The sequence below is a fragment of the Megalops cyprinoides genome, chromosome 3 (genome assembly GCF_013368585.1).
Source record: "Megalops cyprinoides isolate fMegCyp1 chromosome 3, fMegCyp1.pri, whole genome shotgun sequence".
Lineage (NCBI taxonomy): Eukaryota > Metazoa > Chordata > Actinopteri > Elopiformes > Megalopidae > Megalops > Megalops cyprinoides.
The window spans coordinates 15585512-15612988 of NC_050585.1; the positions used below are offsets into that span (position 1 = coordinate 15585512).

General features: G+C 40.8%; 2 protein-coding genes across 2 annotated transcripts; both read left to right on the plus strand.

Moving 5' to 3' along the window:
• Positions 1 to 6104: 6104 nt before the first annotated feature.
• Positions 6105 to 7067, plus strand: LOC118774182 (olfactory receptor 142-like). Its single transcript, XM_036523341.1, has one exon. It carries the CDS (start codon positions 6105 to 6107, stop codon positions 7065 to 7067), a length of 963 nt encoding a protein of 320 aa, XP_036379234.1.
• Positions 7068 to 14628: 7561 nt separating this feature from the next.
• LOC118774183 (olfactory receptor 52D1-like) lies at positions 14629 to 20873 on the plus strand. Its single transcript, XM_036523342.1, has 3 exons — positions 14629 to 15550; positions 20021 to 20110; positions 20737 to 20873. Exons 1-3 carry the CDS (start codon positions 14629 to 14631, stop codon positions 20871 to 20873), a joined length of 1149 nt encoding a protein of 382 aa, XP_036379235.1.
• The last annotated feature ends 6604 nt before the right edge of the window (positions 20874 to 27477 follow it).

The window sequence follows — 27477 nt, forward strand, 5'->3', positions numbered from 1 at the left end:
ATGCCTTACGACTCCTCTTTTCACTGACTCCGAACTGCTCTGCCCCATAGTGGTAGATTAAGGGTGTACTCACACTAGGCCCGGTTGCCTTGTACTGTGCCTGAGTACAACTATCCCCCCTCCCCACTCCCCCACTAGCCTGCGCTCACATTGCGCTTAATGTTCCGGGCCCGAGCACGCTTACATCATCACGATGTAACTTTTTGTGTTGAAGAAAAGCGCACTCGCACAGCACAATGGAGTTCATGATTGTACTAACTTCTTATTTGGAGTGACACATGGCCATCTCACATGCCTTATAGATTTATTGATTATGTAACGCAGCGATTTTCATTTAATCGTGCTGCGCATATAATAAGATTTTTACGGAGGCAAGCTGACGTTTAAGTCATTATACTAAGGGACAGACCAATATTTTGTGTCAGATTACAGTAGCCTAATCACAATAATGTTAGCTAATGTTAACCAATGAGGGCTACTACTTGTGTGTGTGCTACTGTCATCATTACAACAACAAGCATCTTCTATTACTGCTTGGATAGTACACTTTTCAATTCATTCGAGAATATTTGAGTTAATAACGGGTCTGGTTCTCACCTTATTGATGAATGTGAATTGCAGTCTGCGAGTAAAGCAGCTCCAAATTCCTCTCTGAACGTCAGATGCCTCCAGAAAACTGTTCTTATACGTGCAGCACAATTAACTGAAAATCGCTGCGTTGCATCCATGCTAACTGGCTGGGTAACTAACGTTAGCTATCTAGCCATAGATTTGATAAACATATCCCCGCCCCCCAACCCTCTACCTCAATACAACTGTACAATTCCACTGTGCACTTTAAGTAGTTTTTAAAAGGCCATTTTATTGCGCAAGTTTTTCTTTATATTTCTTTTTATTTACAATGTGTCTTCTTTTTAAATTTGTATTTTATTGTATTTATTGTATTTTATTGTATATTTTGTATATTTTTTTTCGTGTCGTGTGCCTTATTTGTATTGTGTTTATATAAATGTTCCACAGTGCGCTGTTGTTGCAGACCACCCACAATTTCGTTGTACCCCCACCGTGCAATGACAATAAAGTCTATTCTGATTCTGATTCTGGTTAGCTAAAAGGCTGCCTATCTGAACGATTGTTGAAGACTACCTACCTTCACAGGTTGGCTGCTTACTTTGTGATACTCTAAGCCCCTGACAACAGCAAAGCTTACATCGCCACGTAAAGTATGGTTAGTTTTATTTCGCTTGCTAGTAATCAAGCTAATGTGGGGAGTTATTTTTAGGTATAGATCTACAGAACTAACCAATCTAATTTTTGAGGTAGCCAGCTTGTTATATTTAAGGACGTCATCTGGCTAATCAAATGATGGTTTAAAGGAATTATTATCAATGGGAGTGTAACTAACAGATAGCTATCCAGCTAACTGTTGCTATAACGGATATATTTGTTAAGTGGGACAGTTGCATTATTGTTGTCTTGTCCGAGTTCTGTGCTCGGGCATGGTTAGTGATCACACTGATGCGTACCGTGCCCGAGTCCAAATGAACCGTGCTCAAGCCCACTTCTTCAAGTGGGTACGGAGCGATCACACTAGTCAAACCAACTGGACTTTGGGGGTCAAACGTGCTCGGGCACGGTACGGATTGCCTAGTGTGAGTACACCCTTAGAATCTAGGGTTTATGGACAGAGACCCTCTGGATTGTGCTCAGCATGACAGCCTCATCCTGAGCAGGCCCTAGAACAACCTCGTGCCATCTGAAAAGAATCTTTGCACTCTTTGTAATTTTACACTGAACTTAATTTAAGCAAACATAGGCATCCTGTTGCTTCCATGCCAAGCACTTAATGCCTCTGAGGTGCCTGCTACTTTAAAGGGGAGCTTCAGCAATGGTCACCTAGGAGTTACTGGAGATTCTCACGCTTTCTACCAGCGATCGAACCATGCGCCCACAGGGACTACAACTGTGGAAGTGATCCCGTGTAAGTGTGGCAAGAACAATAGAACTTTGCTCCTCACTCTCCAATAGACTAATAGGGGACCCTTCTTACTCCAAGAAGCATGGGGGGCGCGACCAAGGCCTTATCTCACCACCAGGTCTGGAAGGCAACACTACAGCTGATAACAGACACGCCCACATTGTGACTTCACAGTCAGGGCTTTATGTTGGTCCTGCATTGAACCTGCAACCTCTTCACCCGATCATCAGGACACCACTCGACTTAAGCAAACCACAAAGTACTGCAGCTGCCTACATCCTACATGCGGCACCTGACATCTTGGTGAACTGTGTGTTCTGTGAGAATTCTGCCTCATGTTGGATTCCAATCTCGTATATTACGCGAGAGTCCTAAGTTGAATGGTATATTTATGAGAAGTAAGGTGAATCCAAACGCAGAGATCACTCAGAGAGAAAGGTCTGTTTCAAGAAAACAAAATTTTTACTGAACACTCAAGAAGTGAACAGCAGGCTTAGTACATGAGTGCATACACAAATCATGGCAATTCAAAAAAGGCAGGTGTAACACAGTATGTAAGTAAACGGTGAAGTGAACGAACAGGAAGCAAACAAGCTGAACAAACAAGCAACAGCAATTTATATCATATTATGTAATCTTAAAATTATACTGTGAAATAAAACAGTTCACATTTATGTATATATATTTCTGAGTACCACAAAGCATACCCACATTCGCTGCTGTTTGCCCACCGAGGAAAACAAACAACAGACTATCATGTGTGCACATACAGAATACCGGGTTTGGGTATACATCTGCTGCAATTCTATATGTACTAAACCAGTTTTAGTAAAGGACATTAGTTGAGATATTAACAAACATCCCTGCCTTGATAGCTAGTATAACTAACTTGGCTGCTAGCACTGGGCAGAAATTGTGTTTATTATGATGTCATAACCAAATTCTAGAAAAGCAGGTGTGCATGAGCTAAAATAAGTCACGCTGGGGGGACAGTTGGGAATATTTTAGCACTTACGTGCGAAACGGTTAACTTGCAGCTTTTGAAATCCCACTCCCTAATCCCTAATCTCCATTCATATAAGGAGAGTGGGCATACACATGTGTGGCTATTTAAAAAAAGGTTACTCAGGGGATGGAATTCACCTTATTAGCAGGCATGTGGGGGTGTGTGTCCATGTGAGTGGATTACCAGCCAAGTGGAGTGATTGGATTCGTGGGAAACTGTGGACTGTACCGTGTGTTGTGCTGTGCTGCGGTGAAGGAGAGAACTGGGACCTTAATCTAGTGCATGTTTTATTAATCTAGCATGCTTACCTGTGTAACTGTCTGGGTGGGAAGAAAAAGGTTATATTTCCAGCATAATTTTATGATGCCTGCAAATATAAATGAATGGAATTTCACAAATGAAACAAAAAATTGCTACTGTATCTGTGACCTGCTTGGTGGGGCTTATGGTGGAATCTGACACCTGGGCTCCTATGGAATGTGGCTAGGGTGGAGTCAATGGGGCTTTCCATAACTCCTGACACAGTCAGGATATTATGCTGTGTTTAAAGAAATAGAATGAAATGTAGGACAGCAGTGTAGCATAGAGGCAAAGAGCAGGGATCATAACCGAGGGGTTGCTAGTTCAATTCTGCATTTGGGCACTGCTGCTGACCCTTGGGCAAGGTACTTAACCCAGAACTACCTCAGTGAATATCCAGCTGTATAAATGGATAACATGTAAAAAACTGTAACTTATGAGTTTTGCTTTGTATTAGAGTGTCTGCTAAATAACTATAATGTAATGAGGACTGATTCACATGTAAAATTCAATATGTCGACTGCAGACTTGGTTTTCTATGTTGATTGTCACTGGACTTTGCTTGCCTAGTTACCAACAATGTTGCTGTTGTACATGATGGATGGCACATGATTTATTCAACCTTTTCCTTCATGGATGTCTTCTTGACAGAAAACAGACGTAAGTGTGAAGTCGGAATATGCTTATCTTGGACCATGAGAGGCATCCTTATTTCTTGCAAAACACCCTCATTTTGGGTAAAGTCTGCCCCAAAGATATCGCCCACAAAGGATCTTACGTGGCCCATTACTAAATGAACTCTCTGTGGAAGTACTTAAGCAGATTTTATGCACACATATCTGAAGTCTAAATCGGCCCCTGAGTGACTTTCACTTAGTAACAATGTAGGGTGTAAGGACTTTATTCCCTATGTGAATTGATGGGAGTGTGGTAAAATCATGTGATCAGGTTGCTGCAAGGAATTCCCTCTAAACTAAATAAAAGGTTGGTGGAAAGATTTGTACTTTGGGAAACCTTTCCTAACTTCTCCAGCAACAGGATTTGAAGGAAGAGAAATAAAGCTGACGATTACTTACTCTCAACTTGCTGTATGTAGTCACACTATATATCATCTACGCTTGTGTTGTATTTATGATTAGCAATTATTTAAGCAATGCATAACGATCAAATGGACTGCAGTGTTATGTAAGTATTTAAGTGAATTTAATCTGATAAAATATTTCTGTGGTGTCTGTAATACTCACGCAGGTATACCTCACCACATAGTACTGTGGTCATATTTTATGTACTTATATTGAACTTGGAAGAACAGGTGTGTATTGTATGCTGTATAAACTATAGAGGTCTTTTGGATTACAGCACACATTACTTATAAGTATCTCTCTAGGAAGATATGATTTTCATAAGGGGCTGACTCTTGGCTCACATGAATGAATCAAAAGGGCATTTGTGTTATCATTGGTTTCTTTGTTAATTAAGAGCTATCTATAAGTAAATTATACTAAATTTAAATTTTATGTCTAAATCTTTATACAATATATTTTTAAATAAGATAAAGACAATGGGACTCACATTAATCATTTTAGAGTCTTCTAGAATCTTAGGCTTGTAAGCTCTGGAACGCCTAACTTCTACACTCCTTTGTTGCTGCTAAACTCTGCATATAAGAATCAAAAATCTGATCTGCTAATGACAATAATTTGGGGTTCACCTGCAGTATGTAATGGATACTCATTTAAGTATATTGGTTAGGGCTGTGCGATATGACGATACATATCATGTGACGGCTGAAAAACGACTGTCGTTTCATATCATGCTCTATCGTTTATTTCCTTGTGTCACAAATCACACATTTTACGGCAATATTTTTCGTCATTTGGTTGACGCTTTGCGTTCTTCCACAAGGCACGTATACAGGCAGGAAATTTGCACAAGTGCGCATGGGCAGAACGGATCGGGCAACAGGCACAGACTGGGTAATAACAGCCCAGCCAACACAAACAAATGTGGAGGAGAGTGAACATGACTATAATAGGCTATAGTTGAAAAGTGTTTTCTATGTACCTCTTTATATTTCATACATTAACATATATATGTTTATGGTTCGTTATCGGGATATGAAATGACCTATATCGGGATATGAGATTTTGGTCATATCGCACAGCCCTAATATTGGTGCAAATTCTGTCCCAGTGTTTTTGATCACTAAATGCATTTTTGTATCAGGGATTCTTGTAAACAGAGTGCACTTTATTATATTTCATCTGAATTTGGGGGAAAGTGTGGCATTTCATGACATTAACATATGTTAGGCTTTCAGCAAAAATATAATCACAGTAGATTTTTAAGAGACTGTTTTAATCTGACATCAGTGCTTCCAGGCTGATTCTTCAGCTCTTGTCTTTGCATTTGTCTATCTTTCATTCATCTTCATTTCTTGTGACATTATTTTCTGTAATTCTCTCTGACAGCTGATGCTTGTAGGTTGCTGAATTCAACCTTATGCTGGATTTAGCAACAGGTAATGTTTTTCTTGTATTGGGGAGAAAATAAGTACTGGAAATATAAAAATCATTTAATAATATTACTTTGTTAGAACTTACATTTCTGGAGAATTATATCTTGTGTAAACATGTAACTATATGACTGCTAAGAAATATTTTATGAAATAATATTATGGAAATTAACACAGGGAATTAGGGAATAAAATATAAATGCAACATTGTCTTGCTTCCCTATTATAAATTGCTAGTAAAAGGTGTTGTCTGAAACATTGACATTTGCAACATAATTCTTGTTGTAGTGCACCGGAGGGAAGGCATGGAAAATGCATCAGTGGTGACATCATTCATAATGACAGCCTATTATGATATGGAAGGCCTGAAATACTTGTACGTCATAACATTCCTACTATTGTACATCATTACCATTGTTTTAAATTTCATTATTATTGTAGTCATTTGTGTTGACAGAGCTCTGCATGAACCAATGTATCTATTTGTGTGCAACTTGGCATTTAATGGATTGTTTGGCAGTACAGCCTTGTTACCACCCCTTCTGAGTAATTTACTGTCACACTCTCATGAGGTTTCTGTAGCTTTTTGTCAAACACAGAGCTTTTGTTTGCACACACATGCATCAGCTGAAGTTACTATTTTAACAATGATGAGTTATGACAGGTATATAGCAATATGTCACCCCCTGCAGTATCACAGCATTATGTCTCTTTCAAAAGTGTACAAACTCATCGCATTTTCTTGGTTGTATCCCATAGCCGCAGTTGCTGTGATATTTTCTCTAACTGTACAGCTCATATTTTGTGAAGCAAACATAGACAAGGTGTACTGCAGCAATCATTCACTGGTTAAGCTCTCCTGCACAGACACATCTGTTGTAAATATTATTGGATTAATTTCAGTTGGTGTGTATACTTCTCCACAGGTAATACTTATTCTTTATACATATTCACAGATTCTCAGAATCTGCTTACTGTCTTCCAAAGAATCACAGATAAAAGCTCTGAAAACATGCCTACCCCATCTATTAGCAATGATAAACTATTTCTCTGGAGGCTTATTTGAAACATCTCAAAGTAGGATAAACATGAGTCATGTTCATTATGATACTCGTCTATTCTTGTCCCTCTACTTTTTAATTTTTACTCCTATAGTAAATCCTGCCATCTATGGAATGTGCATCCAAGCCATCAGAGTTAAGATTTTTAAAATGTTCAGCAGTATGTGTAAGTTATCCCCAGCATCACAGAAGCGAATCATGAAATAAGTTTCTTACCTATCATTTCATGTTCTAAGCCAACATTTTATCTCAATTCACTGGAAGGTCTGTCAGAGCAACTATAGGAGTACACATGTTAGGAGAAAAATGTTAACTTTCAATGGAGAAAGATTGACAGTGTATGCTTCATTTGCTGTTGCCATCCCTTTGTGATTCATCATTTTCAGACAAAAATGTCAAATAATGTATGTAATCTCAGAAGTAAATGTTTTACGCTCATTATGTACCTTGTGTGTTTCTTTGTAAAGAAAGTGCTTTCTTCTCATGGATTTTTGACATTAGAGACCTGGACGTATCTAATTTGTGGAGGAATGAATGATATTCCATTAGGTTTGAAGGCCATGACTCCAAATGTTTGCAACTCACACAAGAGTATGCAAGATGCGCAAAGCAGAGTTAAGGAATGACTTTGATTCCAGTTGAGTTAACCATGTGTGGTCTATAATAATCTATAATAAACCATGGAAGTTGGATGTCATTCATGTATCTTCTTCACTTGCATTTTTGTTTGGAAATTTGGTGGTTTGGTTGCTATGCGTTTGTGATTTGTTTGTCTACAAAGGGATAGAATGTTATGGGGAGATTGGAATTAAACTAAATTATTTCTCATTAATATGGTAATGTTGCTACAGAATTTTTTTTGCTTTTTCACAGTTGCAGATTAAGTGGTGTTTGGTACAGTTATTCACTGAATATTCACTGCGTAATCTTTTTTGCAACTGAGATTCTGTCCTATTTTAGGGGTGTCATGCTCTGTTTTGGTGACAAGACAGTTGTAAATTCCAAAGTGAATTCTAGTGTTCATTACTAGGGGTGTGCAAAAATATTGGTTTTTTCCCGATTAATCGTTTTTTTTTTAAAATTCGTCCGATTCGATATCGATCTGTAAAATTTTCTAGGTTTTCTAGGTTCATTTCCGAAATGGTTAAACATAGCCAGAGAATTAAATAGATGGGCTCTGAAATAACCTAACTGTCGTATTAAAGGCAATTACTACCCCCCGGGGTAGTAATTGTATGCCGGGTTTCCCCATACTCTACAATTTTTCTCTTGATACGTACAGAGATATAAATAAATATGATGCGTGGAGAAGGGTGTCCGAAATCGTGGAGATGCCTGGTTTACATATTCATATATATGTGCACTGCAGTCACCGCTATTTAGCTTTAACTTTAATACAGTGCACAACCACTACCTAGCTACCTAACTAGCTAGCTAGCTAAACTGAACTGCAACAACTGCTAACGAATGCAATGCAATTTAGCGCATTTCAAGAGAAACGTAGTTATTCATGTTCGTTTGCTAGGTAGCTGGCTAGCTAGTTGTTCATATTGGGCTAGCAAGAAAACGTTGTTCACAATTGAACAGTTGCTACTGGCAGTCGGCTACGTTTTGTCAGTCATTGTAGCTACCTTACAAACCAGCTTTCCCTGAGCTAACTAATGCAAACACATTGCTGCTTCGTGTCATTATACAGGTTGGTTTTGTTTTTAAGGACCTATACCCATGTGTTCCTCAAATGAAAGCGATTATGCGTCGCTTAACGTTCACGATACGTTCTGTGAAATAGGACGTTATATGATTTGGACGTTGTGCAAACACCATACTATATACCCCGCAAACCTATATGGAATAGGCACGAGATTGGATGCTGCTGCTTACAAGTCGAAGCATACACTGATATACGGTAAACGTTTTAATTGTAAGTATGCAAAGTTCACATTAAAACACCGATAGAAATTACAGTACATACATAAGACATTAGCATAGGCGTTTATTATTACTATCAAGACGGATTATATGGTATACTATGTACCATACCATTAAACGCCTGGCAGCGCAATCACTTTATTTCCATGAGACATGAGATACACGTGTTGCGTGCGGGGGGGTTGGGGGCAGTTTGAAATACTTTCAAAAATGCTAGTGACTCAAATAAAATGCAAAAAACTGAAAGATTAGCCCTGTAGATGTATTGTAGCCTACCATGCTGATCAGCTGAATGCACAAATACGACCATGAATGAAGCTGCACAGCCACAACTTCCTCTGACTCAGGAGTTGTTTGCCAAAACCAAGCAACATAACGTGCTTGGAGGAGAGCCCCATGAATGCGATCGAACCAGCGATCGAACCGTGTGCCCACACGGACTACAACTGTGGAAGTGATCCCGTGTAAGTGTGGCAAGAACAATAGAACTTTGCTCCTCACTCTCCAATAGACTAATAGGGGACCCTTCTTACTCCAAGAAGCATGGGGGGTGCGACCATTGGCTTATCTCACCACCAGGTCTGGAAGGCAACACTACAGCTGATAACAGACACGCCCACATTGTGACTTCACAGTCAGGGCTTTATGCTGGTCCTGCATTGAACCTGCAACCTCTTCACCCGATCATCAGGACACCACTCGACTTAAGCGAACCACAAAGTACTGCAGCTGCCTACATCCTACATGCGGCACCTGACATCTTGGTGAACTAACTGTGTGTTCTGTGAGAATTCTGCCTCATGTTGGATTCCAATCTCGTATATTACGCGAGAGTCCTAAGTTGAACGGTATAGTGCATGAGTGCATACACAAAGCATGGAAACTGAAAAAAGGCAGGTGTAACACATTAACTTTATGAACAAACAGTGAAGTGAACAAACAGGGAGTGAGTCCATCCAGTGGCAGTCCTGGGAATCAGCAGTAAGAAACACAGACAGCAGAGCCGTGTATAGAGGGAGTTTGGACAACTCCAACATAGGGCGCCTTAAATCCGAAGGTTCTACAGTGCGTTCCTATGTACTAACATGCTATGTCAAAGTAAAATGCTGTTTTCGCCACTAACAGTTTCATAAATGTTGTTATAACTCATACAAGAAGGACAGGATCCCGAAAAAAAATACTCCCGTGCCTGTGTACCCCCATAACTGCAAAGAAACCGTAAAACAACTATTGGTAGTAAATCGTAGAAGCAGTCGGTGTTTACCTTTCTCTTCTTCCATTCATTCACGTAATCTTGTAGGCTAACAGTGGTGTTCATAAAAGTTCATTGCAAGGGATTAAAGTCACTCAAAAATCACGAAAGATGCATTATTGTTATTATTAGGGCTGTCAACGTTAACGCGTTAACGCTCGATTGCGATTAATCTGGAAACTTTAATGCGTTAATTTCTTAACACAAATGAATCATATTATCAAGTTTGACCTCAACTTCCTTCTGTAATTCTAGCGCGGATATTTACCTGGCTGAATTACTGAAAGCCGTGGCAAACGCAGATGTGCTGAACGTCAAATTTCGTTTTAACCCTTTCGCATGTAACTTATTTGTTATGGTATGTAGCGCACGTGTTACCTTATATGGTTCGTTATGCTTTCATTTGCGTTAAGTTTCTCATAGATTTCAGTTAGCATTTGCTATATTTTTAGAGTTAAACCACTGTTTCCTCAAAGCTAAAATTAGCTAGAATTTCTCCAATCTAGTGTTCTAATCGCACCAGTTTTAGCATATGCGCTAAACGGCTAATCACACCAGTGTGATCGTACGCACGAAAGGGTTAAAAATAGATAGAAAAATAGATGAAATATAGAATGAACCACAACAGAATGGCACAGATAATCGGCTACATAACTGCTTCATCTGTAAAAAAAAAAACTGGTGATGTGAAATATAAAGTCAAAGTTAAAAAAAAAACAACAATATTTATTGCATCCCGGTTATTGTGAATGGGCACTGGGATGACACTTACATTTACATTTACATTTATTTATTTAGCAGACGCTTTTATCCAAAGCGACTTACAAAAGTGCATACAGTAGGTACAGCGACAGTACGGGGACAGGGTGTGTACAGTTCCACAATGAGACAGTTCTCAGCTGAGAGCAAGGTCTGTTTGAGGACGCAGTACTATCAGATTTTTACAATTACAGCCTAAAGGGCAACTAGTACGATACACTTTCGAACGGCAAACTTCAACAACTTCAAACAGCACGATGAGCGTCAGGGTAAAGGCGGCAACAAGAGACAAAATTTAAAAGCACAATTTTAAAAAGCACAGCAATTTACGACAGCACTGATGGGCGGGGGGGGGGGACCCAGCAATTGTGTGCTGGGTCAGTCCAGGTAGAGTCTGAAGAGGTGCGTCTTCAGGCCCCGTCTGAAGGACTGGGGTGAAGAAGCTGTCCGTAGTGAGACCAGGAGTTCGTTCCACCACTGGGGAGCAATGTAGGCGAAACGCCGATGTCTGGCAGAACGAGCACCTCCTGCCTTGACCATGCAGGGAGCAAGGCGTCCAGTTGCTGCTGAGCGTAGGGGTCGGGCTGGTGTGTAGGGCTGGATGAGTTCTTGGAGGTAGGCAGGGGCTGTCCTGTTGACTGCAGAGAAGGCGAGGGTCAGGGTCTTGAATCTGATCCTGGCAGCGACAGGAAGCCAGTGGAGGGATTTCAGCAGGGGAGTAACATGGGAGAATTTGGGGAGGTTGAAGATCAGTCGGGCAGCTGCATTCTGGATGAGCTGGAGAGGCTGGGTGGTGCATGCTGGGAGGCCTGCAAGGAGAGCGTTGCAGTAGTCCAGTCGAGGGAGAACTGTGGCCTGGATAAGGAGCTGCGTCGCGAGAGGTTACAGCATGGCACCGATGAGTCACTTGATTGTCCCTGAAAAGCGCAGAACAGCTGACACTCGAGTTGTCCGAACTCTATAAACGGCTCTGACAGACAGGATGTTACAAGGACACCTGTTGGTCATTGTGGGAAGCAGCTGAAACCCTGACAGGTATGGACAAACTGCAGTTGATTAATGTTTTGTCATCTTAAACTACAGTTATCTTTGATGATCTCCCGTAGTTTAACTCACAGCTTTTGAATTCCCACTCGTATTCATGGCCTAATCTCTGTTCATATAAGGAGAGTGGGCTTGGGATGGAATTCACCTTAATAGCAGGTATGTGGAGGATGTGTGTATATGTGTGTGGACTACCAACCAAGTGGAGTGACTTGTGTATCTGGGCAACTGTGGACTGTGTTGTGCTGTGCTGAGGTGAAGGAGAGAACTGGGACCTTAATCTAGTGCATGTTATTATTAATCTAGCATGCTTACCTGTGTAACTGGGTTCTTGGGAGTGGCAGTGAGAGGGAGCAGGGTGTTTGGGTGGGGAAAAAAGTTTATAGTTCTAGCATAATTTTATGATGCCTGCATATATAAATGAACGGACTTTATATATGTAGGCATCATACAAATGAAACGAAAAAATTGCTACTGTATCTGTGACCTGCTTGGTGGGTCTTATGGTGGAGTCTGACACCTGGGCTCCTGTGGAATGTGGCCAGGGTGGAGTCAATGGGGCTTTCCATAACTCCTGACACAGTCAGCATATTATGCTGTGTTTAAAGAAATAGAATGAAATGTAGGACAGCAGTGTAACATAGTGGCAAAGAGCAGAGATAGGGTAACCGAGAGGTTGCTGGTTCAATTCTGCATTTGGGCACTGCTGCTGTACCATTGGGCAAGGTACCCAGAACTACCTCAGCAAATACCTAGCTGTATAAATGGATAACATGTAAAAAATTGTAACCTATGAGCGTTGCTCTGGATAAGAGTGTCTGCTAAATGACAATAATGTAATGAGGACTGATTCACATTCAATATGTTGACTGCAGACTTGATTGTCTTGATTGGTTGCCTAGTTACCAACAATGTTGTTGTTGTACATGATGGATGGCACATGATTTATTCAACCTATTCCTTCATGGATGTCTTCTTGACAGAAAACAGACTTAAATGTGAAGTCAGAATATGCTTATCTTGGACTATGAGAGGCATCCTTATTTCTTGCAAAACACCTTCATTTTGGGTAAACTCTGCCCCAAAGATATCGCCCACAAAGGATCTTACGTGGCCCATTACTAAATGAACTCTCTGTGGAAGTACTTAAGCAGGCTTTATGCACGCATATCTGAAGTCTAAATCGGCCCCTGAGTGACTTTCACTTACTAATAATGTAGGGTGTAGGGACTTTATTCCCTATGTGAATTGATGGGAGTGTGGTAAAATCATGTGATCAGGTTGCTGCAAGGAATTCCCTCTAAACTAAATAAAAGGCTGGTGGAAAGATTTATACTTTGGGAAACCTTTCCTAACTTCTCCAGCAACAGGATTTGAAGGAAGAGAAATAAAGTTGACGATTACTTACTCTCAACTTGCTGTATGTAGTCACACTATATATATCGTCTACGTTTGTGTTGCATTTATGATTAGCAATTATTTAAGCAATGCATAACGATCAAATGGACTGCAGTGTTATGTAAGTATATTCAAGTGAATTTAATCTGATGAAATATTTCTGTGGTGTCTGTAATACTCGTAAACTATAGAAATCTTTTGGATTACAGCACACATCACTTATAAGTATCTCTCTAGGAAGATATGATTTTTATAAGGGGCTGACTCTTGACTTGAATGAATCAAAAGGGCATTTGTGTTATCATTGGTTTCTTTGTTAGTTAAGAGCTGTCTATTAGTAAATTATAGTAAATTTAAATTTTAAATCTAAATCTTTATACAATATATTTTTAAATAAGATAAAGACAGTAGGACTCACATCAATCATTTTTAGAGTCTTCTAGAATCTTAGGCCTTGTAAGCTATGGAACGCCTAACTTCTACACTCCTTTGTTGCTGCTAAACTCTTATAAGAATCAAAAATCTGATCTGCTAATGACAATGATTTGGGGTTCACCTGCAGTATGTAATGGATACTCAATTTAGTATATTGGTGCATATTCTGTCCCAGTGTGGCATTTAATGACATTAACATATGTTAGAAGGCCTTTCAGCAAAATATAATATTGCAATAGACTTTTAAGAGACAATCCTGTTTTAAATAACTCAGGTGTCACCAAGTGTGCCATTTTTATCATTTTTCCTTTTTTATTTATATTTTTTAATACCCCAACCAAAAACCATTTTTTCAGATTCATAATCACAAGTTTCATACATTCAGTACAGTCTAATGCTATGACTAATTACTTAGACTTGTAGACATGAAACATCTTCTTTCAACTACTGTTATTTTTGTTTCTTCAGTTCTACATTAAGGGGTTGTAATCTGATATCAGGGCTTCCAGGCTGATTCTTAAGTTCTTGTCTTAGAGTTCATTTATCTATCTTTCATTCATCTTCATTTCTTGTGACATTATTTTCTGTAATTACAGAGCTCTCTGAGAGCTGATACTTGTAGGTTGCTGAATTCAACCTTATGCTGGATTTAGCAACAGGTAATGTTTTTCTTGTATTGGGGAGAAAATAAGTACTGGAATTCATTTAATAATATTACTTTGTTAGAACTTACATTTCTGGAGAATTATATCTTGTGTAAACATGTAACTATATGACTGCTAAGAAATATTTTATGAAATAATATTATGGAAATTAACACAGGGAATTAGGGAATAAAATATTAATGCAAAATTGTGCTGGCTTCCCTATTATAAATTGCTAGTAAAAGGTGTTGTCTGAAACATTGACATTTGCAACATAATTCTTGTTGTAGTGTACCGGAGGGAAGGCATGGAAAATGCATCAGTGGTGACATCACTCATATTGACAGCCTATTATGATATGGAAGGCCTGAAATACTTGTACGTCATAACATTCCTACTATTGTACATCATTACCATTGTTTTAAATTTCATTATTATTGTAATAATTTGTGTTGACAGAGCTCTGCATGAACCAATGTATCTATTTGTGTGCAACTTGGCATTTAATGGATTGTATGGTAGTACAGCTTTGTTACCACCCCTTCTGAGTAATTTACTGTCACACTCTCATGAGGTTTCTGTAGCCTGTTGTCAAGCACAGAGCTTTTGTTTACACACATATGCATTTGTTGAATTTACCATTTTAGCAGTAATGGGCTATGACAGGTACATAGCAATATGTCACCCCCTGCAGTATCACAGCATTATGTCTCTTTCAAAAGTGTACAGACTTATCGCATTTTCTTGGTTGTATCCCATAGCCGCAGTTGCTGTGATATTTTCTCTAACTGTACGGCTCATATATTGTGAAGAAAAAATACAGAAGGTGTACTGCAGCAACTATTCATTTATTAAACTCTCCTGTACAGACACATCCGTTGTAAATATTATTGGATTACTTACAGTTGTTGCGTATACTATTCCACAGCTAATACTTATACTTTATTCATATTCACAGATTCTCAGAATCTGCTTACTGTTGTCCAAAGAATCACAGATAAAAGCACTGAAAACATGCACACCCCACCTATTAGCAGTGATAAACTATTCTTTGGGATGTTTTTTTGAAATATCTCAAAGTAGGCTAAACATGAGTCATGTCCATTATGGAATTCGTCTTTTCATGTCCCTCTACTTTTTGATTTTTCCTCCCATGATAAATCCTGCCATCTATGGAATGAACATCCAAGTGGTAAGAGTGCGGATTTTCAAACTGTTCCAGGTCAAAAGTAAATTAATCCCAACAAGGTGATTAGGAAATAATTTCTCATTCATTATGATTTTGGTTGCATATTCAAGACAAGTGGAACATTTCACTGCAAAACAAACATGTCTCACGAAGCTTTAAGCTTTCCATCTTTTCAGAATGGATTGGCTGGTTAGGAATAAAATGTTCACCTAGTCACCACAAAAACCTAATCACTCTCTCTGTATGTCATTGCCTTCTGGAAATGTTAAATGTTAATGTGCTTTATTACTTTAATCATTTTGTATACTTGTTGGCAATATACAATAATACTAAGACAATATGAATGCCACTCAGAAATTCAGATGGAGGCACAAATTCTTCACTAGTGAGAAATGTGAGAAATTTTCTGGGAACATTTCTGAGAGCCTGACAAATCTCTTCATCATTCCACGAAGGATTCTGAGAATCAAAACTTCACTTTATCTCCTAAGATGTTATCTCACATACCTAAAGGACAAATTTAATAGCTCAATTTTCATGTGTTTATTGACCCCATAACAATAAAAATCAATAAAGATTTAAAATGTCAAAATTATATTGCTTCATGTATTCATAAAGAGAACTATTTATTTCAGTGATGCTAATATAATTCCAGTTTACCTAATTAACAGGGGTATAGTTTTCATATCAAAATTTGGGGGACATACCATGGAGCATCCATGCTGGGTTCTTTTAATGCATTTTCGGTGGTTAATTATATGCATTTTGACATTGCTCCAAGATGCATGTATTTCTCTCCATACCTCTTACATGCATGTAAAGGTCGAGTAAATAGTCTGCCACAGTGGTGATCGTATTTAACAACAAAACTGTAATTAGACAGGGTATGTGGGGTAAAAATAAACATAAAACCCTGTTTTTAGTTGACAAATATTGAATTATGTATTTGTATTCAATCCATTTGATAACTGTACAAGTTAACTGTATTTATTTTAAAAACAACATAATATTCTCTCTGAGGCCTGAAAGATTAGAGAACAAACTGCGAGATATGCTCTACTGATTAATGTATGCTTGAGTCAACAGTTGCAATAAATTAATTTGGGTACCCTAACATGTTCTTTTGTCATAATTTCCCCTCCCATATGGTGTCCTGTAATACATGTTCTCATATTCCTGAACTTAATGAATCAGTGGTACAGTCTCAGGTTTTCTCTTAAAACAATAACTAGGTACAGTAGCTATCAAACACAAAGGAAATATTTTTATTGAAGTACAATGTACTTGAATCATGTCATTTGAAAGAGGAGTTTGGCTTCACTAGTCCATATGACCATACCATTCTTTATGGTTTACACAGTTCACAGAGTGGGTCAAGCACATACAAATCCCCAGGCCTTGTTTACATGGTATGGGCTTGACAGATAGACTGCGGCCAGTGCTTCTGGTAGGATAAAGCAGTGATGTGTAATGCTGGATGAGAAAAATGTCAATTCAATCACGGTCACATCTGCTATAGTTGAAACAGCAGGTAGCTAGTTTGGTAGCCAGCAAGGTTACCTTGAATACATTTTATAGGCCCATTCATACTGACCTAGCTAACTAGTTCAGACCATGGATTCTGAATGCAGAAAAGAGATATAAACAAAATAAAAGAACAAAAACCAAAACAATATAACACAAGTTAATCAGGGATTCACTTGGGAAGCAGGGTGTGGAGGAGACCTCTCTTGGAGACAACCTGCTGGGGCTACTCTGTCAAGCCCAATGGACTGATGCGGGGAGCCCTGATTTTCATTCAGTTCTGTATCCCAAAAAAAGAGGAAAACCCCTGTGCAATCAATAAATAAATATATAAATATGAACAAAGTTCTTTGTAAAGGGGTAGGGCCAAAGACACTCAGAGGATCACATGCTGTTTCCACCATCAAATGAGGTTTTCCCCCAAAAGGATACGAATGTTTCCTAAGTCTACCGCAAACCTCGTCCTAGATTCCCAGAAAATTTGGAGTCATTTTAGAAATCATTACGGTTTTAAGCAAACAATTTCTTTCACCCGCTCACTGTTTAACCCCTTATTTACGACATCTCAGACTGACCCCTGCATTTCAACTTTGGTAGAGAAATAGCCTGATTTTTTTAAGGAACTTTTTAACTGGAAATCAGCCAACTCCACTTTTTTACGGTGGGTAAAGGAGGTTATGGTGTGCCTTCAGCTTGAAAAAAACTGAGGTATACTATATGTGGCTAACTTAAGAAATTCCATAAGACCCCTTCATTGACTATGTGAAGAGCCTCTTTTTCCCAGAAACCTGATAGCTAGGTCTTGCTTAACAGTCCTCTTAATCTCATTCATACCCACATACTCATTCTGAAGTGCTACCAACCATACACATAAACCCCTTTTCTTTTGCTCAATGTGTGTCCTACTTTAGCATCCGTTGTACATAACCAGCACTGAACCTACACTATGTAGATAAAATCACAGATCACTAGTCTGGCTGTTTTGTATGCTGTTCTGCTTTGATAAACTATACATTTGGATGCTTTTTTGAAATATCTCAAAGTAGGATAAACATGAGTCATGTTCATTATGGAATTCGTCTTTTCATGTCCCTCTACTTTTTGATATTTCCTCCCATGATAAATCCTACCATCTATGGAATGAGCATCCGAGCTCAGTTTTCAAACTGCTCAGAATTAAACATATATTTTTTCCAAAGACACAGAAGGTAATGTTGAAATAATTCTTTAAGCCATTATTTTCTTGGTTGCGTAGCCAAGCCAAGTAGAATATTTCATTTCAAATATCACATGTCCCACAGAGCCTCCAGCTGTACCATTGAACATTTCACAGTGGATTGGTACGTTAGGAATGAAATAGCTGTTTTGCCCTCCACAAAAAAATGAAATATGTTTTGAGTCCTCTCTCTGTATGTCATTCCCTTCTGGAAATGTTAAAGTGTACTACAATGCTTTTCGTAATTGTTTCCACAGAGATGTTCAGCCACAGCTCAACTGGTGATTATGATAATGACAATTGTTATGAATCTCAAACACGAAGAAACTCAGATCATAATTATATAACTGCAACTTGACACAGATCAGTCCATCAATCCATAAAGTATTCTGAGAATTAGTACAAATCTTTACCTGTAAAGATGTTAACTTAAATAACAAGTTTATTGAACTGTACTTTCATGTCTTCATTGAACCTATAACAATTAAAATTGAATAACTGGTTTCAAAAAAAGTTGCAAAAGCTTGTTGTTCCAGATGCTGGTGAACATAACTGTTTTTTTTTTTACACTGAAGCTAATCAATTTCTATTTAACTCATAATTAAAGGGGTGTGGCACCAGGAGGGGCAGCCTCTCCCAAGGATCCACGAACACACCTCAGCACCACCATCGCATCAGCACCTTGGAGAGATCCCCAGGAACCTGAGGAGGGCAGCACCTGAGCTCAGTTACCTGCAACACAGCTGCTGCTGCTTGAGGCTCGTTTGCAAGAGCTCAAGAGCAGGCAGAGTGGCTTGAGCAAGCAGAGAGCTACCAACACAGGACCTGCATGCACCACTTACCTCTCACGTCAAAACTGAAACTCTAACTACCTCCTTTGCCCCTAGATAGAGAACCAGCATACTCATACTGCTTACCACACATGAGACCTGCCTAGGGAAGAAGCCAGTTTTTTCTTCATTCTTTCCCCAACGGCACTTTGAGTTTGCATAAATAAATGGCCTTCATGGGGCTCACTCTGCCTCTTCCCTTGGGTCTGCAAGCACCATGGCCAGCCCCAGCCCAGTGTTACAGTGTTATGGTAGAGATGCAGGCGAGTCAGTGGTCCCCCAGCTGGACCCAAGTGAAGTTGACTGAAAACAAAACTACAGTTGACTTGAAGTTTGCTTTCATTTAATTAAAGCATGACTACCCTAACTGGACTGAAGAGGGCCATGCAACAGGTGCCCCAACACCAGCACCAATACTTGCTGGAAGGACTGAACCAACTTGCCCAATCCCTGCCACTGCTCAGCAAGTGGCTCCAAGAAAAGACACCATGACATATTTCAATGGCTTCAATGCCCTTACCCAAGCCAGCTGTCCATGCACAGGATGTTCTTGTCAACATCAGCGAGAGTGGGCTCCCGAGACCCCGTCTGAAATCCTGGCCCTGTCTTTCTCTCTGAGGAAGCCCAATGGGCTTACCAGGACCTGGACACAGATGAAACTGAAAACTACCAATGGCTAATAGATGAGATCCCTGATAGCTCCCTGATAGGCAGGCCTAAACTCTTTCATCAGGGCCCCGTGCTTTTACAACTGGAAGAGTTACAACCTCCTATTCACCAACTCTGTCATCTACAGAGGACATGGCTGTGGCCATCAGGGCCAAGTGTTGATGCAGTCATTCATGCTTGTTATGTGCTGCGCACTGGGCGTGTGGAGTCTGGGTCGCCTGCGTCTCGGTTTCTTCCCCCCCTTCCTCTTCCGCTCTCTCCCCTGACGCAGGTATCCCGCGGCGCTGCGCCCCGCCTCCTCGTTCCGGCTCGGCCAACCAGAAAACGGGGCGCCCCGATTTAAAGATGCTGGATGCTTGGGGTGATCGTCTCGCTGTTTTCTTTTCTGATCCGTTGTGTTCATTTCTGTTACAAACTTGCCTATACCGTGTTTTGATATTGCATCGTTTACTGACTTTGGTTGTGGATCTTGTCTCGGATTTGGTTGCATTTCGGTTGTCGTGGGAGGAGGACAGGTAAGCTGGGGGATCCCCGTGTGAGGGTTCGCCGTGTTAGGGTTAGGTTAGAGGCGGGTGCCGCTCCTGTGTATTTTTGGTTAAGTTAGTTAGCGTAGGTAGGTTTCGTTTGGCTCTGCCACCCCTTTTGCTTTTGTATCTAGTTGGATTTGTATGGGTATGTAGGGTTGGTTTTGTTTTGTTTTGTTCTTTTCTTTGGCACCGTCTGTTGTCCCCCCCCCCCCCCCCCCCCCCTTTTTGTTTGCCCTGTGAATGTTTGTCATTGTATATCGTCTTGTAAATATTGTAAATATATCGTGCTCCCCTATATTGCTCCCGTGTCTGGTTGTTTCCTTTTGTGTTGCGTCCCATATACGTACCCCTGGACGCCATTACCCACCTGGGGTGTAACAATGCTGTTGTCTTAGATCAGTTTCAGAGGTGTGTTCCCCTTGAGCTATGCAAAACAGTTATCCAGCCCCCAAACCCACAGAGGACATAGTGGGGCTAGTGGAGAAGCTGGAGGCTGCCGGAGACATGGTGAGAGAAAAATGGTTGCCTCCGCCTACAGGGAGAGCCAGTGAACCCTCGGAGTTCCTGAGCCTGCTCATCACCCCAAAAACCCTCTAATGGTACCTGACAGGTTGTTCTTCCCCTGGTGTTGTAAATATGACACCAGGGACACTGGGCATCAGATTTCCCAGCCAATGATGAATCCATACCTGATGACCCAACTCCCCCAGCTTGGCCCTCTTGCACTCAGACTGGGGACTACCACCTTTGAGCCCTTCCCCAAAGCAATCTTGAAAGACCAATCTGCCACTATGCAGTCAGGCTAAGTTCCAAGAAAGCAATGGCTGCCTTCTTATGCTACCTGGGACCCGGATGAGTATGCTGAAACCTCACCTTTCCACTCACCTGTGTGCATTGAGACACCTGGGATGTTCCCACTGCTAGGGTAAGTCTGCACACTGATATCAGAGCCTAGACCGTAGTTGTGAGTATCCTGAAAGACCTCTGGAGCACACTGGTGCTACTAGGCTGCAACTGCTGCTCCATCTATGCCGTGTTCAGGTGTACGCTGTTGCAGCCACCCCTGGTTACTCCACCTCAGGCTCTGGAACTCCACTCCACAAATCTCGCCCACTACCTTTAAGAGACACACCTGATTGAGTAAGCATTATGAGTACATACAGTCAAATGTATTGTGTAATATTAGCATGCTAGCCAGAAACAAGACCAACCTTTAGTATACTTCAATAGATTTTAATTTCCATAATATCAAAATGTGACGGTGGTACTCAGCAGAACATGTGAAATTTGGAAGTTCATTCCAAAATAGGGGGACAACAAAGTTCTGGATAGAGATTCTGTGCTGCAATGTGACAGGACCACCAGGCGCCATTCGGTAGCAGAGCACAATGGTCGGGAGGGAACATAGGCTTTTAGTAGAGCATACAGATAGGTAGGTACAGATTTGTTAGTTGTTCTGAATGCAAGCAACAAGGCCTCAAACTTGATGCAGGCAGCTACAGGGACCCAGTGGAGCGAGACAAAGAAAGGTGTAATGTGGGCCCTCTTTGGTTAGTTGAAGACCAGACACAGCGCTGTGTTCTGTATCAACTGTAGAGGCTTAATGGTGCATGCAGGTAGGTCAGCCAAGAGAACATTGCTGTAGTCTGGTCTTGAGATGACAAGAGCCTGGTGTCAGGACTGCGGCTCCTTAGCCGGGTTTGTTTTTGTTTTCGTTTTTGTTTTCCCTGTCCATGTGCTTCTGTGTTTCCCTGTGTTCCAGCCCTGCCCTGCTCTCCGCCCCATCTCCGCCCACCTGGTCACCTGACTGGCTCCACCCGCCTACCTGCACACCTGAACCCCATCTTGTCATCAGCCTTCCCCTATATATTCCTTGTTTGTTTCATGTCTCATCGCGAGTTCGTCTCAGTTCGTCTGTGACGCTACAAGCCATTTTTCCTGTTCTGCCTGCCTGCCTGCCTGCCTGCCTGCCTGCCTGCCTGCCTGCCTGCCTGCCTGCCTGCCTGCCTGCCTGCTGTTTTACTGATCTCTTGCCCGTTTACTTGACCTCATTTTTGGATCCGGTTTTTTGGTATTGTTAGCCGTGCTTTTCTGGTTTTCTGACTTCGCCTGTTTTGACTACGTTTTCTGGATTCCCCGTACCAGCTTAATTAAACTACGCTTTGTGCACCCTATTCCGCTGTCTGCGCCTGAGTCCCTGCCGGAGCCCTGACACCTGGACAAGGAGCTGTGCAGCATACTCAGATAGGTAGGGCCTGATTGTCCTCATGTTGTACAGCACAAATCTGCATGATCTGGCTGTCATCACAATGTGATCCTTAAAGTGTAGCTGGTCATCAAACACTACCCCCAGGTTCCTTGCAGACCTTGATGGAGTTAGTGTAGCAGAGCCAAGCTGTATGGTGATGTTATGCTGAATGGATGGGCTGGCTGAGAAGACGAGGAGCTCTGTCTTCGACAGGTTGAGTTGAAGGTGGTGTTCCTTCATCCAGGCTGAGAGAGGCTGCTGGGGATTTGTGCTGAGACCGTGGGATCATCAGGTTGGAGTGAGAAGTAGAGCTGGGTGTCATCGGCATAGCAGTGGTAGGAGAACCTGTGCGGCTGAATGATTGCGACCAGTGAAGTAGTGTACAGTGAGAAGAGCACGGGGCCAAGCACTGATCCCTGAGGTAGCCCGGTGGTTAGCCAATGTGACTTAGACACCTCACCCTTCCAAAATACCTTGAAGGATCTACCTGTGAGGTAAGACTCAAACTAGTGGAGTGTGTGCAGGTGATGCACTGATCAGTGAGCGTGGACAGAAGGATTATGGGTGATTCACCTTATTGAAGGCGGCAGACAGGTCTAGTAGAATGAGGACCGATGACCTGGAGGCAGCTCTTGCCAACTGCAGGGTGTCGACAGTAGATAGGGGGCCATCTCAGTGGAGTGGCCAGTTCTGAAGCCAGATTGGTTAGCATCCAACAGGTCATTCTGAGAAAGGAAAGCAGAAACCTGGGTGAAAACAGCTCATTCAAGAGTTTTAGATAGGAAAGGGAGAGACTGGTTTATAGTTCTCTACAAGTGTAGGGCTAAGTGTAGGTTTTTTAAGCAATGGGGTTACCCTAGCCTGCTTATATCCGGTGGGGAAAGTAGCAGTAGTAAATGATGTGTTGATGATGTGTGTGAGTGCAGGTAAGCGTGTAGGAGAGAAAGCTTGTAGGAGATGGGAGGGGATGAGGTCCAGGGGGCAGGTGGTAGGTCAGGTCACTTTGGGTATGTCTAAGCCACTGGCCACAGATCAGTGATTTAATATGTCTCTACCCATAACACAATGATGTGTTGGTGTTATAAGCTTTGACCCCTAGCTGCAAAACTGGCAACATTTCAAACACTTGCTCAGAAAGGTCAGATCAAGCCCCCCTCTGACATGCTGACACCTTCTGAGCAAGGGAAATTAGTGAACAAGGGTGTAGGCAGAGCCGGGCGGCCCTATACGCTCACTACGCAAGTTGCGCAGGGCCCCGCAAATTACGCAAGGGCCCTGCCTCCCCCTCGTGTCGAAGCGGGTGTCAATGTTTACAACTTCAATGAGAGGATGAAGCGGAACTGTCCTTCTGGTCATGAAAAGAGGAAAAAAAAAACACCATGAGAGTGAATTGCGGGAACAGCAATCAGGTAAACTTGTGTCCTCTCCTCTCCAAGTTTGATGTCAGCAAATAACAGTAACGTTAAGTTGATGTGCTAGTTTGCAGTGCATCCTGTAGCATAACATAATTGTGACTGGCCTCGGTGCAAATATTTTTTCACACACACCTGCACTGACACACACACACACAACCACTCCAGAAAATTAAATTAAATAAGTGGTGGGTCGAAATAATATTTATTTTTAACCCTTTCGCGTGTAAGGTCACACTGGTGTGATTTGCCGTTTAGCACGTATGCTAAAACCGGTGCGATCAGAACACTAGATTGGAAAAATTCTAGTTAATTTTAGCTTTGAGGAAACAGCAATTTAATGTTAAAAAATATAGCAAATGCTAACTGAAAACTATGAGAAGCTTAATAACGCTAATGAAAACATGAAGAACCATGTATCGTAACACACGCGTATTTATGCTACATAGCGAAACATGCGAAAGGGTTAATAAAACATGCAGTTTTGGAACATTTCAATAAGGACAAATAAAAATACATAAAAATAGGCTATGACTCAAAACCATAAGTGTTATACACAAGGTGTGAACGTGGTATATAAACCTATCACGATTACAAGTAATTTTAATGATATCGTTGAATGGTTAGTCTTACTTTGAAGACTGCATGAAATGGTCAATGCGCGAGAGGGCCCCCCTGCAATAGTAAAGCAGCAAAAAATCGCCTTCCTTGATGGGCCCCTGACAGCTTCTGGGCCCCGGTGCGCTGCACCAGTTGCACAGTTGATATTTACGCCAGTCAGTGCATCTCTCTTTTGTCTGTCTGTCTTGCTAACCTAGCTGGGCAGTGCATCTCTTGGTCTGTCTGTGTCTTGCTTGCTTGCCAACCACTTCCAGGGCTGTGTTCTGTGTTCTGTGTTCTGATTCTGTGAGAGTGCTATCTACTACGTTTGAGAAACGCCAACGGGCAACGGTGTTTATAACCTGCAGCTCGGGAAAGAAAACCGTGCTGCGCATGATTTTACTATTTTGAGACATAGAGCTGCAGCCATAGCCTATTGGCTTATGTTTACATTGTATAGCCAAAGCTAATTGTATAATATTATGAGGACTGGACTAATTACCAGGCAGCAGAGCCAAAGCTCAGTGTTATATTTTATTATTTTCTACATTTTATATTTTCTACAATTTCTTAGTTATGTTTCCACTGCAAATCACATGGTGCACCACAGTAAAGTGGACACTCATTGGAGGATGGGCATTTTGTTTCAAATTGATGCAAAGCTAGTGATGTCATCCCAGCAACTCACAGGTACCTGACAAATTTAAGGTGCTTGAGAGCAGTTAAATAAGAAAACCCTGGCCAACCTACCCGCTGCTATCTCTGGCGGAACAAAGCCAATTTGTTCCGATGCTGCGGGTCCCAATCATTGTTGGCAGATGACAAATCAGATTTTGGTAAAATTAAGCAAATAATGTTTTTTTTTAATTATGTTTCAATAAGTAAAGAAAAAATAATGAAAATTTGCTGCAGTGGATTACTTTTATTTCTCCTAGGATGGTAGAGGATGGATAGTGTATGGACATACACATTACACAGTGGTTTAGGATTGACAGGGGCGACATAAATCCATTTTTATTGCCTAAAGTGAATGTGAGGTATCTGAAAAAAAACCTTATAATAGCAGCTTTCCTGAAATAATAACTATTATTATTATTATTATTATTATTATTACTATTAGCTGGACTTGGTTTTAGGCATGATAAATGAATCATCGTCATGGAACTTTATGCTGCATTATTCTGCATTACAAATTTTATCTCAATTATGATCATGTCCCTCCTCTCCTCTGGCCCCCAAGTGGAAGAATTAGCTCCACACAACAGTAAGGACAGCAGATTCACTGTCCGTTCGCTGGCACAGTCTCAAGTATCACTCCACTGCATCTCAGGTCTGTGAACTCGCACTCCCTCCCCTTCATGACACTGTGGAAAAGGCCTAGTGGTAAAACCTGATGGGGTTATAAGCACTGGATGCAAACACTTGGTTGCAGTGCAATCTTTTGAAACAGCGAACGTTTGGTGGATATAACCTTTTTGGTGATACAAGCTTGGTGACTGTAATATGACAGTTGTACTGTGTGCTTGTGTGTTGCACTTATCCTCTTAATGGCAGGCCTTCCTACAACAGCACCATATTTCACTTAAAGCAGTGTACAGTGTACAAGAGGGAATAACATCAAGCAAGTCAGACTGTATTGGAAAAAAGAACTGATACCCTGACCCTTTGAAAAACATGAGTGACACTCATGTGGAAGTAGGTGAGAGAGGGTATGTTACATCTACCTTAGACAGTGATATGAATCATTCAGAGACTGTAATGGAGTGATGAACGATGATTCAGGGACTCTTTGTCCTCAGGGCTGAGAATAGATGGAAGTGTGGTAAACTCACGTGGTCAGACCGACACTGGGAATTCCCTCTAAAATAAATAAAAGGTGAATGTACAGCTTCATAGATTGGGTAACATTTCCTATGCGCTCCAGCAACAGGCTCTGGAAGAAGAAAAGGGAAATTCAACTTTACAAGTATTCGCCCTCAAATTGCTGTATGTAATCTAATCATATTTGGTTTGCATTTTTCTGTCTTTTGTGCATAGAGGTTATTCAATCAGTGAATCTCAATCAGATGGACTGCAACAATATGGAAGCAAATTCAACTGAAATCTTTCTGTGATATCTATAATGATAGTGTAACTCACCACATGGTACTGCAGTCATACTTTAGCCTATTGAGATGCTGTTTGAGCACTAATTATTTTATACAGATGTGTGTCGCATAGGTTATAAACTATACATATATGTCTAATATTGTGTGATGTCAGTGTAACTCACATGAATGATTTTTGAGTGTCACTTGTGTGGACTGTTGGCACAAAGTGTTATTGGTGCCTTGTTGTTTTGCATTTGTTTTCTGTCCTTGCAACTCCTTTGCAATTCATGAAAATATCCATGTCTTTTTTAATCTTAGCCAGTATGTATTATGAAATTCCCCCATTTCTGTGCTGCATTAGTTTATTTGGTTTTTAGAACATTCAATATGAATAATATTCAAGAAAACAGTGTTTATCATCACCAGAGAGGATCCTTTTTTCCTTCCTCATTGGTTGGTATGCAGGCAGAAACTGTATTTCTTTGTTACAATATTTTGCGTTATGAGGTCCACACACAATACTACTAGCATAGTATTCTACAGAAAGCAGGGTTTGGATTTTTTGTACAGTAGGTTTTGTTTCAAATTGATGCAAAGCTAAGATTGTGTGCATGATATAAATTGTTACAGAAATATGTCTTCTGACACATTAATTTACAACCTGTTTTCATATGCACAGTGATATTTGGCTTTTTTGTATAGCAGATTTGTCTCAAAACACTAATATGAAATTGTGACTGTATACATGATATTAATTGCTGGAGAAACGTCTTTTGAAATGTAAATTTTCAACATATTTTCATATGCACATATTTGGTCTTGTAGTGCTCTGAAGGAATTTCAAGAAGAAC